At 38.9% G+C, this 19471-nt stretch overlaps 1 protein-coding gene across 4 annotated transcripts in view; it reads left to right on the plus strand.

The window, feature by feature from the left end:
* Positions 1-19471, plus strand: part of uggt2 (UDP-glucose glycoprotein glucosyltransferase 2) — a 59860-nt gene that overhangs the window by 16785 nt on the left and 23604 nt on the right. For all 4 annotated transcript variants that reach the window (XM_088083288.1, XM_088083289.1, XM_088083287.1 and 1 more), the window contains exons 18-30: positions 71-235; positions 782-905; positions 998-1096; positions 3880-3974; positions 4790-4996; positions 10351-10482; positions 11090-11220; positions 11853-11948; positions 12171-12273; positions 13011-13090; positions 15691-15880; positions 15981-16139; positions 17776-17861. In XM_088083288.1, the coding sequence (XP_087939414.1) occupies positions 71-235; positions 782-905; positions 998-1096; positions 3880-3974; positions 4790-4996; positions 10351-10482; positions 11090-11220; positions 11853-11948; positions 12171-12273; positions 13011-13090; positions 15691-15880; positions 15981-16139; positions 17776-17861 (1667 nt within the window). The remainder of the gene's footprint in view (positions 1-70; positions 236-781; positions 906-997; positions 1097-3879; positions 3975-4789; positions 4997-10350; positions 10483-11089; positions 11221-11852; positions 11949-12170; positions 12274-13010; positions 13091-15690; positions 15881-15980; positions 16140-17775; positions 17862-19471) is intronic.

The raw sequence follows: 19471 nt of genomic DNA on the forward strand, positions 1-19471 counted from the left end.
TAGGAATGATCATTATGTTTCTATTAATTGGGAGGTTCCAATGATTTAATCCATGTTTTGTGCACTCCAGGATGGTGCCCTCTTCTACAAACAGAGTGGTCTGGGTGCCCTGCCGCTGGCGTTATTTAATGGAGTCCCTCTGAGTACTGATGAGATGGACCCAGACGAGCTGGAAACCATCATCCTGCAGCGCATAATGGACACAACCACTGCCTTCCAGAGAGCTGCCTTCATGGTCTGTACAGAAACATACTCGCCCCTCATATTAAACTTGCCAAACCTACCTCTTTTTGGGCCAGGAGTAGAACCTTTAGATTAATATACATATACATGAGTGAACTAAAGTAAAAAAAAAAAAAAGCAGAGAAGTGTTCCAATGGCAGTTCATCCATGCTTGCAGTATGCATACAAGTAATATTGCACACACTGGCCGGGGGTTACTATGAGCTTGATATTAGATAGTGGTTTATTGCAGCAGCAGAGTCTATGATTAAACTAGAGCTAGTACTGTGTGTTTAACATATTGTGGTAAATCATTAAAAGCGTATTCACTTATTGATTAATATCTAGCATAATTTTCGCTACATTTGCTAAAGAGCAGGATATTTCAGTCTGCGGTTTTAACAGTTTAGTGTATGAATAATTCTCCCTGGCCCTTCACATTATTGCAGAAATGGTGACACGTCACTGTTACCTGTTCAGAAATAGGCCGCACATAAGATTCCTAGTGGACTGGTGTTCTCAGTGAGTCATTCTCTACTGTTTTGTCCTCTGCCTACAGGGTCAGTTGACTGAGGGCTCAGATGTGGTGGACTATCTGATGGAGCAGGCCAATGTGGTGCCAAGGATGAACCCTCTAATTCTTAGCACTGACCGGAAGTACCTCGACTTCACTGCCAAGCCAGGTGACTGCACTACTGTTGTTAAAATATCCCTCACTGATTCACAGGCCAAATATGTCTGTTATAATTTTTACTTTTTCTATCTTGCTGTGCAGTTGTAGATGATTGGGAGGACACGACTATGTTTTCATTCTTTGACTCCAGAGACAAAACAGCTGTGATGGCCAAGAGAATGAAGTACTTTACAAATAATGGTAAGAAGTCACTTATTATTTTATGCCTTTGTTTCCTAATTAACACCACTTCAGATGAATACACACCTTTGTCATTCGTTCATTCATTCAAATCTTTATTTAAGACTCGGAAAGTCAATAAAGGGAGAACCTCCTTTTCAGTGATGCGAAGCATGAAAAAAAACATTAGAAAGAATCAATAATCAAACAAATAACAGTTAGAATAGCAATAAAATCATACAAAACAACAAACATTAATAGCTAAAAATAAAAATTGGGTAGAAGAATATTTAAAAGCATTTACACTCAATTAAAACCAAATCTGAAATAAGGCATTTAACAAGATTTAATGGTGAAACAGTGTCCAAGTTTAAGTTTATTTGTAATTTATTCCATGTATAAGGTGCACTGTAATTGTATTTTAATTGTATTTTTTCAGTAGCACAGTGACCTGCAACAATAGAAGTCCCTTTTTAAATCATCTACATATTGTCACTGAACATAGAACAACCATTTTGCATTTACTTGTTGAAAATCTGTAAAATGAGCAGTGTGGGAACAAAAATGAATCCTACACTGCTTTACTGATCTATGAAAGTGTGAAATTGACCTTTGTTAAAGCAGACAGGCTGCGCCTCCAGCAAGATAATTGCTGGGTCTGCTCGCTGGCTTTCGGCCAACAGTCTAAATGGTCGTCAGAGCTGCATTTCACTGCTCAGGCCTGGAGTGTAGCTGTCTCAGTGAGGCTGAGCAGGCTGATTGCCATTCTCCCTCTGTGGACTAGCTGACCAGCTGACTACCTGCTTCTCTGACTGACTGATTGACTGACTGACTGACTGGAGGGCATATCATTATGACAAGTGGCATAATTCTCCACTATAATACTGAGCTCTCTGTCAGATGCCTCAGTCTTTCTCACCACTTACACACCAATCTCAGACCCCATCGGTTATGGTTCTGACAAGAATTTAGCCTCTGGGGTCAGTGGTTAGTAGTAGGCCAATATATTGGGGTTTCCAGCGTACCCAGCGGATATCTGGATTATGGAAAGAGGTGAAACAATGTGAAAATTTCATATCACAATTATAGTGACCAAAATTATCAAGGTTACAATATTATCATGGTATTGGTAAAATGATACATACACTGAAATCATTCAGTCAAGTTGTACATTGAAAACTAATAATAAATAAGCAGCACTTGTTTTTAACATAAAATTAAAATAATAACACTCAATAAACATATGAAAACCATGTAAAATATGCATTAATATAAAAGATAGCCTGTCTTTTAATTACTTCCCTGCATCTGGGAGACTGTTGCTAACTTGATTTGGTTGATGCTGGACTGTACACACACACACACACACACACACACACACACACACACACACACACACACACATATTATATATATATATATATATAAATATATATATATATATATATATATATTTGTTTTGTTTTTAGTTTATCAAAGCACGTTATCAAACACGGTTTTAAAAATTTGGAATTGGAAAATGTAGTACTAAACAGTTTATCAACTGTTAACTATTTAATCCCAAATAAACAGGTAATAAATGCAAAAGGAATCTTGTATGGTCAGATTAATTTCTATAAACAGATATCTTTCTAATATCTATCTTTCTATCTTATTTAAATTTAAGAGAGCTAATTTGTCCTCAGACAGTCCAGTGTGTTTTAAATTACATTTCGGCCAATATACCTCCTTTGTGCCCCACCAACAATTTCACCTGCATGCAAACAAATCACATTCAAACATGATTGATCAATGCTTTTCGGGCTAGAAAAGGAAACCAGAATGCTTCCAATATCAGTTTCTTGTACCATTGCCTCTCGATTCTGCATTCATATGCAGATATCTGTTAAAAGAGATTACCAGGGTTCCCTCTTGGAAAAATCATGGGATTTTAGAATCTCATTGTCTGGGCCAGGGAAAATAATGCAATTAGTCAAATAATTCAAGATACTGCAAAAAGCCTTGCATTTTGTTTTGTGTGATGAGATTCATTTGTATAGTTATCTTCCTGGAAAACCTTCCACATAATGTAATATAATGACTAATTTATATTTTTTTCTGGCTGTTAACGGGATGTAGCTCTGATTCTGTATGTGCAGATATGTGTTAACGCTGTTAACCATTATATACATTTCTTCTTTTTCTACCGGCTTTTGTCTCTCCCTCCATGTATGCTAGCCAGCTGGATTAATTTGCGTTTAAATCTAATATTTTTGGATAAGAGAAATTTAATGTTGTGATAGTGTGATTTAACATGTAGGGTTATGAATCATGAAGTTTCAATACCAATGATATGCCCTTCTCTTACTTTTAACTTGAATTGCTTTTTTGAGATAAAGCAATGTAAATGTTATACATTGTGAATCGTCATGGAAATGTTTTATGGGTTCTTAAAAAGTCGTGAACACGTCTTAAAATTTTATTCATGAAAATGTGGGGGTACCTGGATTACACACAAACTGAACATTCTCTGTAACAAATGTAACTAATATTATTCTCACTTTCAGGTGAGTCTCATTAGTGCATAAGAATGAGCTAACCCTTTTAAAGGATTAGCAGCTCCTGTCAAATGCCGTGTAAGCATTTAGGTTGACACTGAGATGGAAAACTTCTAAAAAATACATTTGCCCTCAACTGGTTCTTTCATTATATTGTACAGACGTCAGGAAATTGTTGAGGACAGCAGGGCAGAATGTATTAAAACATAATGCTTCAACTGAAATGCCATTTGATATGTATGAAGAGTGATTGCTCTTTTACCTTAGATGAGGACGGGATGAGTGCTGTGACCATGTGGATAGTTGGAGACTTTGAGAAGATCTCAGGAAGAAAACTGTTGCTTAGTGCTCTAAAACATGTGGTGAGTATCACATACTCTCTGTCCCCTTCACCTTTCCCCATTCTTTCAACCCATCATTAACTTCCTATAAGGGAAAACTTGATCTACAAATTGACATATATCTCATGTGTTTATGTGTGTTAGTGTTTATTATGCCCTAAAAGCATAAATACAGTTTGTTTTTTTTTTGTGATTAAATTAATTGAGAGTCCCAACACCAGTGCAATAGTTTATTTTATGTAGTCTTGACAATATATCTCAAAGCTTAAATTCTTAAAGGGAATGAATGTTGACTCAATCAATGATGTTTTTCACATCGGCCGGCCTTTGACACAAAGCTTGCAGCTGCTGTTCCTGCAGCTACAAAACTGCCAATCTATATCCACATACAAGCAGAAAAGATGGAGTACATTGAAAGGCTTTTTTACTTATTATTAGGGCAGACCTGTATGACCCAAGACTTCATAAATGTATGCTGAAAATGATTTTTCTGCTTGTTTGCCCTCCTAAAAGCATCAATACAGATGCCTCTAAAATGAAATATTCACTGTTTATACTCTACAGATGAATCAAGTGTGATACAGCAAGAAGGCATTTAATATTTGCCATGAAAAATAGATTCCTTGCAGGTAGGATAAGCAGAATTGGAGAAATCTTTAGTGCTACTTTGAAGCAAACACCCTCTTCTCCCAGTGCTCTCCGTCAGTGACACCTGCAGTCTGCGGAAATATGAGAATGTGTGATATTTGTGTGAATTATATCACAGCTGTCCGTGTGTGTGTGTGTGTGTGTGTGTGTGTGTGTGTGTGTGTGTGTGCGCTTGTGCGTGCAAGCAGAAGGCCAGCCCTGGAGTGCGTGTTGGGGTGATAGATAACCCCAGCGGAAAGCCCAGCGAAGATAACACTGTGCTGTACAGGGCTATCTGGGCCTCTCTCCTCACACAGAAGAATAAGGCTGCAGCAGAGTTTGTGCAAAAACTCCTGAAAGAGGAGAGCAGGCAGCTCCTTCAACGAGGGACCAAGATGAAGAACTTACTAATACAGGTGGGAATGCAGCTCTGTTTTTTGTTTTTTTTCTGTCAGTATTGTCGATAATCAGATTCCAAACAATTGATATTGATTTTTTCACTTGAAGCAAATGAAAGTGGTTAAGATTTTATATATTTTACTATCAAATTAGAGTTAAGGTTTTAGTCCTGAGTTTAGGAGACAGTTTTGCAATATATATTGATTTTCTGATTATAACGTCATGAAACTAGACAAAGTTTTGAGTTGTCATTGGTAACCTGCTGACATCAATTTTTGCTAATTTGCCTATCCAAAAGGTTGCTGGACATTCCACCTCAAACACTTCTTAAATACAGACAAAATGTGTCGGTAGCACTGAGTATTTACCAAAAGCTGGCATCTAATGGTCTGGTCAGATTGAGTCTGTTTTTGTTATCATTTAATCAGATAGCTTCTGATTTAAATCACACATTGCAGATATAGACTTCCTTTTGGCAGAGTTCATGTATAGCTGTCTGTGTTGTGACAACATTTAACATTTGATGAGGACCTTGGCTTCTCTTGAAAAAGCAAAAGTTTTGTAGAAAAACATTTATCAAAGTGAAGTTTTACAAAAGTTTTGTTTTGTTACTTGAAAAATTGACTCAAAATTTTGACTGTTCTAAATTAAGTGAACTGTTTACTGTAATTGGCTGTCATATCAATATTACGATAACTACTGAAATGACTAGATTCCTTTCTTGTGTTAAGATATCTTATGAACACTCCAGTAGTCACCTATATATTATCATCATATGATATTGATATATATTACTATCAATTATGACAAATTTGGCAAGAAAATTTGTTCAGACCTGCTGCTCCCTAATACAGACCAAAAGGTCCAACTAACACTTAAAAAGAGACATGTAAAGATGTCTATCATCTCACACACACCTTAACAGTCACAATGCAATGAAACTTATGTTGGATTTTCATGCACACCATCCACACTGCCGATATCCATGTCCAGCATTAGGCAGGCATTATGTTGTTTATTTGTCCTTTCCATTCTTGTGAACATGATATCTCAGTGAGGTTTCGAAGTACAAACATCCACTTAGACTCAATGATGAACTGATGAAGATGATGATAAAGTGATTACGTTTTTCATCCAAAAGGTCAAAGTCAGAAGGCGAGAAATTTGGTCAGATACTAAATTGATGACACTAATCTTTGGTGTCCACCTTTAAACTGTGCTGATTATATAGATCTTCTGTACTGCTGGGCTGATGATGTGCGTGAAGCATCGATGTTTTAGAATTTGGAGTTTCTTTGCAGTAACATCCATATTTGAAGCACTGTTTGCTGTCATGGCTATAGCTTTGTGTACCATCTAGAGCACTGCGCAGGACTGTTTTCCTAATCCTGTCCTTGCCTGCTCCCGCTGGATTTCTGACCATTACTGCCCGCTCCTGCAGAGTGTGTTATCTGTTCCCAGCTATTCCTGCTGGGTTTGTGTCAGCTCCAGCTTGCACCTGCAAACATGCTGCCCACACATATCTACACAATAGAGTGATTGTAGATACATTGATTATCAATAGTTTGAGTCTTCGCCAGTCTCACATTATTTCACTGTGGTGTTAAGAGCGACATGCATAGCTGTCAGTAATAAAGTAATGTTCTAGTGCATAATTACTTTCATAATTACAGTTATTCTGGTGTTTTGTGAGATTCATTAATTTTATTATCTGTAATATTCCTGAGAAATCCCTCCAAGTGTGTGACTTCCCTTGCATTTCTTTTGTTTTGTCCTGCTTTTATCTGCTTTTCCACGTAACTTGTTGACGTCTCCATCCTTCATGGTAATTAATGTCTTGGACCAGCACGTTTTTTAAAAAGTTTTTTATTTTGGCCGCTCGCTCCCACATGCAGCAAGGATAAAACAACTTGTTCCCACAAGATTTGTGTTGGGTCCCGTGGGACCAGTGCATGCAGTCCTCTCGTTCCATCATTTCTGGTATTCCAGAACAGGCTCATTAGTTTTACTGATTTTGGGCTTCAGGTAATTATTGTTGGTGCACCATGTGACAAAGCTATCTATAAGTCCTCTTTTATAACTCTGATAAAATCATCTCTGAGTGAAGACATCATGTTTCTTACTATAAATTATTCACTGGAATCAAACATGTCAGTATAGTGATAACTTCTATATTACCAAAAAAAAGTTTAGTCTAGACAGACAAGAAATTCTTACTCTCAATGGGTATAACCTGGTTGAATAATGGTTAAATAATTAAAATAATAAAAAAAAAATACATTACACTAAAACTTGACTTGTTGCAGAGGCATACAATTGCGAGTCAGTAATTCGAGTTTCACAGATGTTTATGTTTTAAGACATGAGCCTATTGTGATGTTGGTATATTATCATATTTAACCTGTGTGAACTAATGAGAAAGTAGCATAACCAAGAAGAAACCATCATATTGGGTTCATAGCACGTGTGATCTGCCTCCTGACTGATTGAAAGAAACAGTTTACATGATCATCATTACAATTACCGTATGTGGGGATTAGATAACTCCTACCTGCCTCCACAATTAGCTGGAATATGTCAACACAAGCAGTAAACATAGAGATTTTCTGATGCCAGCAGTTTAGGCTGATTAGAAAATTACAATTTATTATCTGCTGTGTTAAACATGTAAATACCTTTGAGCTGAGGTGGTGAATCTTGTATTTCCTCTGAAATGATTGGAATTTGTTAGACGACACAAATTAAAGAAGCAAACATAGAAACAAGGCAAGCGTATAGTTTGTGTGACACAAATATACAAAATAAAAAGTGAAAGGCCATCATTTAATTGATATATAGATTGTGATATGCTTAATTTTCTGTAAATTCAATCTATAAAATTTAGACGTAAAATAACCAGATGGAAATGTCTGTCTTCGGCTAAACCAGAGTAAAGGGTACATTACCTGAGGTGCTTCATCGCATTGCTGCAAAATCCTATAAATCCAATGCTGCCATAAAACAGTCCTGCTCACTGATTTGCAACACTGCCTGCCAGGGACTAATACAACCGCGGATATAAAAAGGAGAGCTACCTAAATATAAACAGTATGTCAAAATCTCTAACAGCTAATAAATTTATATTGTCTTATGGTATATAGCGTCATATCTTCCAACCCTGAAACATAGGCAGGGACTACAATGCAACTGTGTTGAAAGTAAGAAATGTAATTTATTTGGATAAAATTACTGATTTTTGGTTGCCCCCCCTTTGATTTTGTCAGTGTAAGGTGAATCTGTGAAATGTGTCTCTGCAAAATGGGAGGAATTTTTTTCAACCGTGATACTATTGACTATGTTTACATGCACACTGATGATAATATTTTAAATCTGATGAGGGTCATGTAAAGAGTATATTTCATTTGAATATTCCAAATCAGGCCTTTCTCTAAAATTAGCATTTTTCAACTAAGTAGTAGGTTGTGCAATGTTGTTGGGTTTTTAATAGCATAATTTGGACATGTACACAGAACATTCGGAATATGCGTCTCAATTGGGTTTTTCATTACAGTTTATGACACACGGCCTCTCGTCTGCTCACAGTCAGCTCTCTGAGTTGTCATGGACACACTGTACACAAACCAACTAGCCAACAGTTTTCAACGCTGTGGGGTAGAGATGCATGTCCAAAAGAATAGCCCACATTTCTGGTCAGAAGGAGAAACACACCTACTTTTTAACATTAGAAAAGACTTGGATATCAGCACGATTTTGAATATGAGCACAAATATCACAATAAAACCTTTACAAGAAGGTGGTTGAAGGAATGGAAGAAGGAGGCTGTGTCTGCACCGTTGAACAAGTTCGCCAGGGTTTGAAACTTTAGAAAAAAAACAACACACACACATATATATATATATATATATGTATATATATATATATATATATATATATATATTTATGCCAAGAAACTAAATGGCACAAGTGGAGTCGGCCATTCCGCTTTTCTATAATTTGACATTTAAACTACATACAGCACGTTAATCAGAGTATTCACTGCATGTAAATGGGAGTATTAGTGGAATATTTATTTTTATTAGCCATGCTTTTTTAACAGCAAAAAACTTGATATTTTGTGCATGTAAATGTACTCAATGATAATGTTTTAGGCAGGTTTGATGAGCATAATGGCAAAAAGGAGGCACACAAAGGTTGGATACTACCACTTACAGAGATCTCTCTGCCAGTGCTTTCTTGATTCAAGTGCACAGTCGGGGAAAATGGTGATTGATGAGCCCATCTTCTCATCCCCCTTCTGAACATCAGCTAACAGAATACATTTAGAGCACGCATGATGCTCCACAGCCTGTGGATGCCAAGGCGAGCGGCCTACTCACTGTCAGTTCCACTTGATCTGTCTCAGGGGCCAGCACAAGGCAGGCTCCACACGCTGAATCTTTAACTTAAAAGTGCTGGGGGATACCCGGTCTCCTGGACCTGATGAATAGCTGAGCCCCTGCTCACCGTTCATGGCTGTGTAAGCCAACGTGTGTTCAGCCAAGCCTGACCATCACTCTGCTGCTGTAAGCAGTCTACAGCCAGTAGTGTTCTCCATGCTGTAGTGTGCAGTATCCACCCACACTGCATTACACACAAGAAAAAAAAGATCGAGGCGCTAATCAACAAATCAGCTGACAGGAGAGCTCCTATTTCTTCCATCAGGAATAAGTCATACAGCACAGGTTACATTTGGGACGCACCATAACAAACTGCCCTTCAATTATAGCAGCCTTAGACAACGGGGAGAGAATGGGCTGGAAATAGCAATGGAATGATGGGTAGGAGGTGGCTGTGTGAGTTGAGACCCAGAGTCAAGGGATATGAGTTTATTATTGGCTGCCAGACAGACTTGCTGACTGGATTGTGCTGACATTATTGGTATTTCACCTGTTCTCCTGAGAAGAGATGTTGGAGAAACTAATAACCTGACTCTGCCCTCCACACTCCCACACCTAATTTGTTATAGACAAAACTGGCCGAGGCTTAATTAAGAGTTTGTTATATTAATTACAAATTGATTAATCTCATTTTCACGCATGTGCATTTCTGACAGCTCACTCCTCTGGCTGAAATATTTTATGTCTGAAAACTGCAGTGATTGTGCTGATGCAAGGCATCAATGATGTTGTGAATCATTTTTTTTTTTTTTGCCTCACATACATCATTCTTCACGCCAATGCATCACTCAGATTTTGTTTTGGACAGGCTGTACAGGGAGAACGGTCCATGAGCTGGTCTATTGGATTGTGCAATACATCGAAATTCAAATGTGAGCCAACAATGCAATTCATTTATCCAATATCCTTAACAAACTTTTGTTATTCTGCTGTAGGGCATGGACGAAGATGCATTTGAGAAAAAGTTCAATACACTGGAAGTGGATTTTATTCGAAGTCAACAGCTGTTTTGTCGAGACGTCCTGAAACTGAGTCCTGGTCAACGAGCAGTGATCAGCAACGGCAGGGTGAGTGGACTTCAACTCAGCTGAGTTAGCATCTTTACAAACATATTGATCCATAGATTTCTGCGTAAAGAGTTAAACTGACCACATGATGTTGTGAGAAAGGCAAAGCATTGGTTAAATGTTGCTGCTTTTGTTTGGTACAGTGGAGACCGATCCTCTAAGCCGCTGCACTTTGGAGGATTTTCCCTCTTGTGTTTCCTTAGTCCTGTCAAATCAGCATGGATGTTTCTTAAAGGTCACAGGTGGCACAAACTGCGCTGTGTGTCTGTGTGAGTGTCTGTATGTGCTGACTGCATGTGTGTATAGAGCTGATGACTGATGTCTCAGCAGCAGTGATGCTGACAGCCACGGATGAAGAGGCCAGCCTCTGAGATGGCAGTAACAATTAATATCATTTTACATTCCTCCGCTTCTGCAGTGGCAGGACTCCCAAAATAGAAAGGATGAAAACACAGGCACTGTCAGTGAATGCCATGACTTTAAGTAGATAAAACACTGTGCTACAATCACATTACATTTAACACTGCCTTGGAAAGTGGTAAATAATATATGCTGAGATAAGAATGGGAAAAGTCGTGATGTGACTGCATTATTGTCTTCATGATAGATCCTTGGTCCATTTGAAGAGCAGGAAGAATTCACTGTGGAGGATTTCCACCTGCTGGAGAAGATTACGCTAAGCGGCTCTGCAGAGAAAGTCAAAGCCAAAGTTAAAATGATGGGGATGAAGCCAAAGCAGTATGTTTGTATTTAACTTCCTCTTTTTTTAACTGCCTGTGATAAACATTTAAGAAATCTCATCATTGGAGGATAACGACAATAGTTGTTTCAGTGTCAGATACTTTTTAACACTTTTCTCTTTGTACCACTTTAGTTTTGTCTAAAAGGCTCTACAAACTAGTCCTTCCAAACAAAACATCTTTTACCTTACATTTTAAGCTATATCTAGTGTTTTGTAATTCTCAGCTTGAAGTATATTTACCTAAAAGGTATAATTCACCCACAAAATGACCTTTTTTATTGTATTGTTTTAGCAGCAATGTATGCATTTGGGAATTTCTTGGATTATACTGCACGAGATGTGTGAGGGTTTGTTTAACGTGGTCCCCATGTACTAAAATTCATGAACACTTTTTGGATTCTGCATTTACCATAAAAACATGCAATTTTTCATGAATTAATAGCACTGTGTGGTGAGTAATTGATATGTAAATGGTCATTTTTTTCAGGTGGGGTATTCCTTTATTTAATTTATGAGGCTACCTTGTTAACAGCTTGACATCACATTATGTGAGCTCTGTTTGACATCTCTCCTGAAACGTAGCGTTAATAAATGATGAACTGACCCTTTTACACCTGTGTTCCTTTAGCGCCAGTGACTTAGTCATGAAAGTCGACGCCCTCCTCACTGCAGCCCCCAAAGGAGAGGTCAGGAGGGACGTCCACTTTATCAAAGACAGTCACAGGTGGGCAGAGTTTTTTCCCCCCCTCTATTTACTGTCCTATTGGCTCTCCCAGCTCACAGGGAGGTGTTTACTCTCCTTTTGTTATAATGGATCTGAAAATTGCTACACCATCATTTCAAGCAGTGCAGAAAGGCAAATCTTTTGATTTGCAGTTCTGCTGAATAAGGGTTGTATAACCTTGTGTTTGCTGAATCCGCTTTGGTGTGCTGTTCTCCACCTCAGTGTGCTCCATCTCCCCCCACGTGAAAACGAGGTGTTCTATGATGTTGTGGCCATCGTTGACCCGCTCACTAGGGAGGCACAGAAGATGTCCCCTCTACTGATTGTAAGCTGTATTCTTCTCTCGTATTCTTCACCTCTCTTCTTCATTGATTCCAAATACAGCAGGGGCACTTTAAATCACTTTCACTGAAAGGAAGGGTACAGAAACACAAAGCTTTCCATGGTGCAAAAGCTCAAATTGATTTTTCTTTTTTTTCTACCCTCACATGATGCTATGATTTCATTTCATGGTTATTGTCTTTTATATACAAAGTGTAAACTGATAGATATTGTACCTTCTAATGCATTAAATGTATTTATTGAGTCTGAAAAATTGATCAGAAAAATAGAAACATTTTTGTAAACTAAAACAAGTATGATTTTTAATTTGAGTTTTTTTAGAAAGTGTCCTTTGTGGGCTTAGTTTCACTGAATCCCATTAGCCGGTTAGAGGCTCACCGTGTTGAAGAATTTGACTCGGGTGAATATGAAAATATGACTCACCATGCCTTTACAGACGGCCAGTCAGACAGCCACCTTCAGTAACTGTTGCAGTGCATACTTTTCATTTGTGTACTGCAATGGAAATTATGATCAGATCCAGCATATCAGCATCACAGCTGTTCTTTAGTAAGGCAGCTCAGTGTGCTCATAACTACTACCTCATTATTTTGTGACCACTGTTAGATCATCAAAGATAATGTGTTGTAAAGATATATGAATGCATGCCTTGTGTCTGGACTGGGCTCTACTTTGAGCCTCTTCTCTGTAACTGGGTCTCTTTTTCTGTGACTCCTGCAGGTGCTCAGTCAAGTGGTCAATGTGAGACTGCAGGTGTTTATGAATTGCAGGGCCAAGTTGTCCGAGATGCCTCTCAAGAGGTAAGCTCCAGCTCCAACAGTAATTAAATTTTCCTGTTTGGCTTGTTTGTGTATCCTCTGACCGCTGCAGACTTAGCATCTCTGCCGCGCTCCCTCCCTTTGTAAGATTATACTGCACAGATGCAATCTGCTTAATAACACCACCTTATTGCTTTGGGCCTCCCCTTGCATCATGGGGCAAATTGCTTACAGCTTGCATTGTTGCGGTTCAAGACATGCTGTAAAAACAACAAAACGTTTAAAAAAAAAAAAAAAATCACACCAATAAAAGGTTTAAACTGTCCATTAACATTCACACCACTGAGTGAATGTTAGTCATCATGTCATTCAGAGTGTTTTCTTTTTTGATATGTTCCATAATGGGTTGAGCTATGTGTAGTGGCAGTACACTGAATTGGCTCAAAAGATTTTGTTTTCTTTTTTCAAAACTGACAGAAAATTTTCAGGAGGGATACCCTCACTTTGGAGGGACAATTTACTGTATGACCTTTACTGACCTCTGCCAGAGACCAGCTGGAATTGAGTTGGTGGAAATAACTCCTCCTTTACAAGGCAGTCACAAGGCCTCGTGCCTTCCCAACCCACCACACTTCCTGTCCTCCTGACTAATGACACAAATGGCTATATTATATTTTTACATCAAAGATAGATGAGCTGGATTTGTTACACTGCAAAAACACTTAACTGCTATTTGTTATCAAAATATTTAGTATTGCTGGTTGCTTCTTTAAAGTACTGTACTCACATTCAACCACTAAAATGTGAGTACCTGGGCTGGGGAGGAAGCTAAAATTTGGAACAACTAGCAAGATAGTACTCGTTAAATCACTTGTGTTGATCGAGAACTAGGGTTGGACGATGTCAACCAAATTGACATATGACAATGTCCACATTAAAACATCAGGATGGACAACAGTGTTGTTGTTGGAGGCAGGGGTTGTTTTAGGGAGAAAGTGAGAGAGGTTAAGAGAGCGTGGAAGGTGGACTATTGCACCAATAATCACCAAAATATACTTAAAATGGCTATAAAGGGGCGTCCGATAGCTGAGTGGATAAAGCAGGCGCCCCACAAATGAAGACAGTGTCCTTGCCGCAGTGGCCTCAGGTTCGACTCACGCTCGTGGCCCTTTGCTGCATGTCGTCCCCTCTCTCTTCACCTTTCACGCTAATGATCTGTCCTTTCTAATAAAGGCTAAAATGCCAAAAGAAAATTCTTATGGCTATAAAATATACTGGAATCCCTTAACCTTACAACAAATACCTTTACATCCCAGATAGGGCTTACATTTTTATATTTAAAAAATCAGGCTCTTCAACTTTTTAAGAATTGCATCTTACCTTTCAATATAAGATATGCCAATGCATGCAGCCTGTTTTATTAATGGATATCCAGCTGTCTCTTTGAGTGGTGCTTGACGCAATATTCACAGTTATCCCAAAATGTAATTAAATGTCAACATATATACAGTTGAATAAAATATTGTGAGAAATGGTATAAGCAATTTTGTTCCATTTTATTAACCATAGAGATTAACCATATTAATCATAGAGGTCCTGATCATTACTGGGTGATGTGTAGTTTAGAACCACAGAAAAGTTTTGTGACCATAAAGTTTCAACTTCCCTGCCCCATCTCCCTTGTAGAGCCAGAAGCTTGGTTATCATATCGCCCGCTCCTGGAAACACTGCTGTCTGTGGCACACATGAATCGTATTCTGCCTTCATTTCATTCACAAGTGTAATTCTCATTCTCCTAGCAGAGACCACAGAGCTGTTCATCTTTTACTCACTTTTCTTCTTTTGGGTTATTTGTCATCTCATCAAATTGAAACCAGTGGAATGAAGCCTTTCTGTCCTCTGGTATACTGGGTTTCTCCTTCCTAACTACAAACAACCTTTCCCTTGCCACTTTCCTTTGCTGTGTTAGCAGCTCATCCCTTGAGTCAACAGCCTCTCTGTAACTCCTCCACTCTGGACTGGTCCACAGAAACATGGCTGCTGTGGTGGTATTTAACTTTTAAGATTTCTCCCTGTGAATAAGAAATGTGATGGTCTACCTTTGAGAATAAGAAGGCATTCAAAATAAAAAAGAATTAGCATTGGTAATGCTAAAATCTGCCACGTTTTCTACACTCATTATGATTCCTCAGTGTCAGAGGGTGCACTGAAGAAAAGCAATTAGCATAAAGATTAGCCCCGGGCTAGCCTCTGTGACAACTCTGAGTAATAACAAAAAAGGGAACAATAGTGGTGCATAGACTAGCGCACATATTTCTCTTATTGGCTGAGCAGTAACACTGGCAGTAATAGTATTAGATTCTTTACTTTAAGGAGATTGTGTACACGCAGCTGTCACAATACAGCCCATCTCTCTTGTCCTAGAAAGAAGGCTACTGCACAACATGTCATCATTTTAGTGCTTTCTGAAGAGGACAACGCGTTTGTTGGATGGAATAGTCGACTCAGTCCAGTGGCAAAAAGTCCTGTAGAATATTGACCATTTTACTTTCCAACTACATTATTTGATGTTACGTTAAATTGCAGTTATTTGGAGGGCAAGCACTTAAATGTTGTCCATCTCTGTTTGTCTGTCTCCACAGCTTTTACCGCTTTGTCTTGGAGTCTGATGTGAATTTCTTGGCCAATGACACAGTGTCTCCAGGACCAGTCGCTCGCTTCATGGACCTCCCGGAATCTCCCCTTCTCACCCTTAATATGATCACACCAGAGAGCTGGATGGTGCAGGCTGTCCGCAGCCCCCATGACTTGGATAACATCCACCTGCAGGAGGTATCCTGCTACCGGCAATCTTATCTTTCTCACCTCTTAATCAGGGCCATGGTGCATTCTATTAATCATCCCCCCATTGTTTTTTGTGGTTTCGCTCCAGGTGAGTGGGGTAGTGACAGCAGAGTACGAGCTGGAGCACCTCTTGCTGGAGGGCCACTGCTTTGATCTGTCAACCGGCCAGCCTCCCCGTGGACTGCAGTTTACCCTGGGCATGAGTCGCGACCCGCTCATGTATGACACTATTGTCATGGCTAACCTGGTGAGTGGTCTTCTCAATGTTCGACTTACCAAGACAGTTTACTTGAAGTGTGCTAGATATATGGTGTGGATATCATTCTGCTGTGCAAAGGCTAACTGCAGTTACTACAGTTTTAGTCAAAATTAAGTTAGGACTGAAGTAAAACATCTATCAACTATCTTGTGATGAAATTTCTTGCATTAATCTTGTTCTGCTTTGGTGAATATAGACTGTTAAAAAAAGAAGTAACTACAAAATTCAATCAGAGCCCAAGACAACACACAGTGAATATACCTACTGCGCTTTGCCCAGGATTTCCTGAGATTTTGGATTCTATTGTACCAAGGAAATCCGCAGTAAGCATATTACATTGGATGGTGCAGAGAATTAGGATGATGCCAACCGGTTAATTATTGATAATGTGTTAATGACCATAGCAAAATGAAGATGATGATGTCAAGTTATCCTAATTAAAGTCAATCATGTTAAAGTGAATTTTACAACAAAATAACACTTGAGGAATGCAAAAAAAATCTCTGTTACCACTTTTAAAGCAGATATCTAATGAAACAAATACAAATTTAATCAAACAAGAAATAAAAGAAGTTTTCCTCATACTGATAAAATAAAGATAAAACACTAAATTTGTATTTATTCAGGGTTCCCGCTGATCTGTAAAAAGTCCTCAAAGTTACTGAATTATTCATTATGAAAATAAGGTCTTAATTGGTACTAAAATGTCCTAAAACAATCTTCCAAAAGTCTTAAAAATGCTAAAAAAAAAAAAAAAAGGGAAGGGATTCAATGATTTTACTGACATTGCATTGTAAAATCTCAAAATATTTGGTATCATCTTTTTTTAATTTACTGACTGTGTCTTGCATTAATGTTTCATCAGGATAATGGAACCAACACTCATATTTTGTTTGTGGCTGCTGTCTGCTAGCTAGTTGTCACTGTAGATGAGGAAGTGCAAATTGGACAAAAGCTGGCGATTTAATTGAGATTTCGCGGCATGGCTTAAACAGGTACAAGCAATGAATATGAGGATCAATGTGTTTTATCAGTGAAGGCAGTGGAATCTCACATGCAGATTGAGATACACAAAATCTCCATGAAAACTTGCTAACAAATGGCAGGTATTTAATTAAGCCATTTTGTGCATTTTAGGGCTGAGAGGGACCTCAGAGAGCTTCCACTGTTTTTATACATAGTTCAGTCTTACAAAAAAAAATATTAAGCCCATTTTAATAAAGTTATGTCACTTATTACCTTCAAATAAAAAAATACAAACAAAACCAGCCTAATGAGGGCCCCTCTCCAATTAGGGCCCCAGGCAGTCAGTCCTGCTTTTCCACCCACTACAACACCCCTGGAGCAAAGTACTAAAATCTTAGTGTATTTTTGGAGTCAAATTACTGATCATGGTTATTAGGCATAAATAATTGTAATTTAATAAGTGCATTACCACTTTTCGGACTCTAACAGATTTGGCTGGACAGTCAAAAAAAACTTTGAAGCCATTTTTCCAAGTTTCAGTGTTTGCGTAGTTTCTGCGGTTTGCCTTTGAAGGGCAGCACAGGCATTAACAACAGTAGTAACTTTGAATGCTGTGCTTGAGCTGTGAATTTAATGCTTACTACAAATACTACAACAGGGATATTTCCAGCTGAAAGCCAATCCTGGTGCCTGGATCTTGAGATTACGTAAAGGGAGATCAGAAGACATCTACCAGGTTCTCACGTGAGTATTCACCAGCGTCGGCAGACTATTTTTAATGCCATTGTTGTCTTTCCAATCTCATCCCTTACAGGCATTAATATCTTTAAGAAAAAAAAAAGTTATGATGCTAATTAGGCAGCTTCATCAGTTGCTCAGCATGAAGGTTGTTTTCAGCTACCTCTCCATTTCATACCGGTAGCTGTGAAACCCATCACTATGGTAACATGGAGAGCTGCTGACACTGTAGCAGCTCAAGGTTTTGATGAGTGCAGGGAGTTCTGCTCACCGCAGAGGGGAGAGAGACAAGTGGGAGGAGAGGGGTGCTATTAAAGAGAAGACAGAGTGGAGGGATGATTCAGTTGGTCACCTGCCGTGCCATCCACCTCAGACAGCAAAATATCCGCAGCAGAATGTGTTTTAGTTAGGATGGCGTAGGTGTCAAAGGCTGCATATACTAGACAGAGTGCGTCGGCGTTGTCTAATTTCCCAGGACGAATAGAAACAGTATTGTGCTTCAGTTGGTTTGATGCAGTTTTTAACAAAATACAAATTTCTTTGCCTTGTATTCTTTTAATTCTGCACTTTTACTTTAACTAAGATGCACTGTGGTACCCCCCACTTTGATCTAAAAAAAATCAAATTCTTATTTATCAAAGGGACTCATAGCTCATAAAATTTCTACATAACAAAGATATGAAAATCCCTCATTATGAAGTTAGGTTAGTGACTTTATGTATATGAGTGTGCATGCTCAGCTAAAGTGCATCATACTAGATGTCCCTACAATCAAAGATATCATCCTCTCTGGCTATCCTCACATAAGATTTAGGACACATACAGCCCTTGGTTCCTCTGAAATCATATCAGACAACCAAGATTTATTCCCCAATCCTCCAGGTGAAGCTAAGAGGTGATGTCATTTTTCACCTTGGCAGTGTCATTATTCTTGTGGTTAGCGGCACTCTGCTCTGGTTAGGTGGCCGATCAGAGTCTAGTGGGAGTGTCCGTGCTCTCCATTCCCAGAGCCTGCGTTTTTCCTCCCGCACCCTGTGCTGCCACCGCACCTCGCTCTGACAGCGATGAATGAGACGGCCAGCTCTCCTCTCCTCAGAGCATGGATACAGATTGATCTCTGGTGCTTTCTAACACAAGCCCTAAAGGCTGAGTTGCATCGGTGACAGCAGAGGGGGGCAAAACACAAGCAGCACTTTGAGGCTCAATGAGGAGGGAGCATTTATCATAGTGATAAGGTTAGTTTTTTGCCTTTAGTAAGCACTGGGGTCGTAATGGCTTGCCGTGCATCATAGTCTATTGCTCATTTCTTCCTGAAGTTTGCTCTCTGGTTTTTCACCATGAGACCCAGCAGATCCTGCCTGCCAGAACGCATTCTCCACTGGGCAAATCAGTCCTAAAACAATTACTGTGAAAGGCCAGTGTTACGCAGTCAATACTGTACAGACTTTCGCATTAAATCTACCAGTATACGCAACATGGCTGGGAAGTAGTGATGGATAAAATAATGGTGAGGTGATTCTTAATGATGATGGAGGGTAATGAATATGATCATGAGTGTGACCCTGGCAGCTGTCCCAGTACGCGCTTTCTTTTAAGTGCGTGCTCTTGTCTCTGTC

Source organism: Plectropomus leopardus, chromosome 10, assembly GCF_026936395.1.
Source record: "Plectropomus leopardus strain MGB_pleo_1.0 chromosome 10, ASM2693639v1, whole genome shotgun sequence".
NCBI classification, from domain to species: Eukaryota; Metazoa; Chordata; class Actinopteri; order Perciformes; family Serranidae; genus Plectropomus; species Plectropomus leopardus.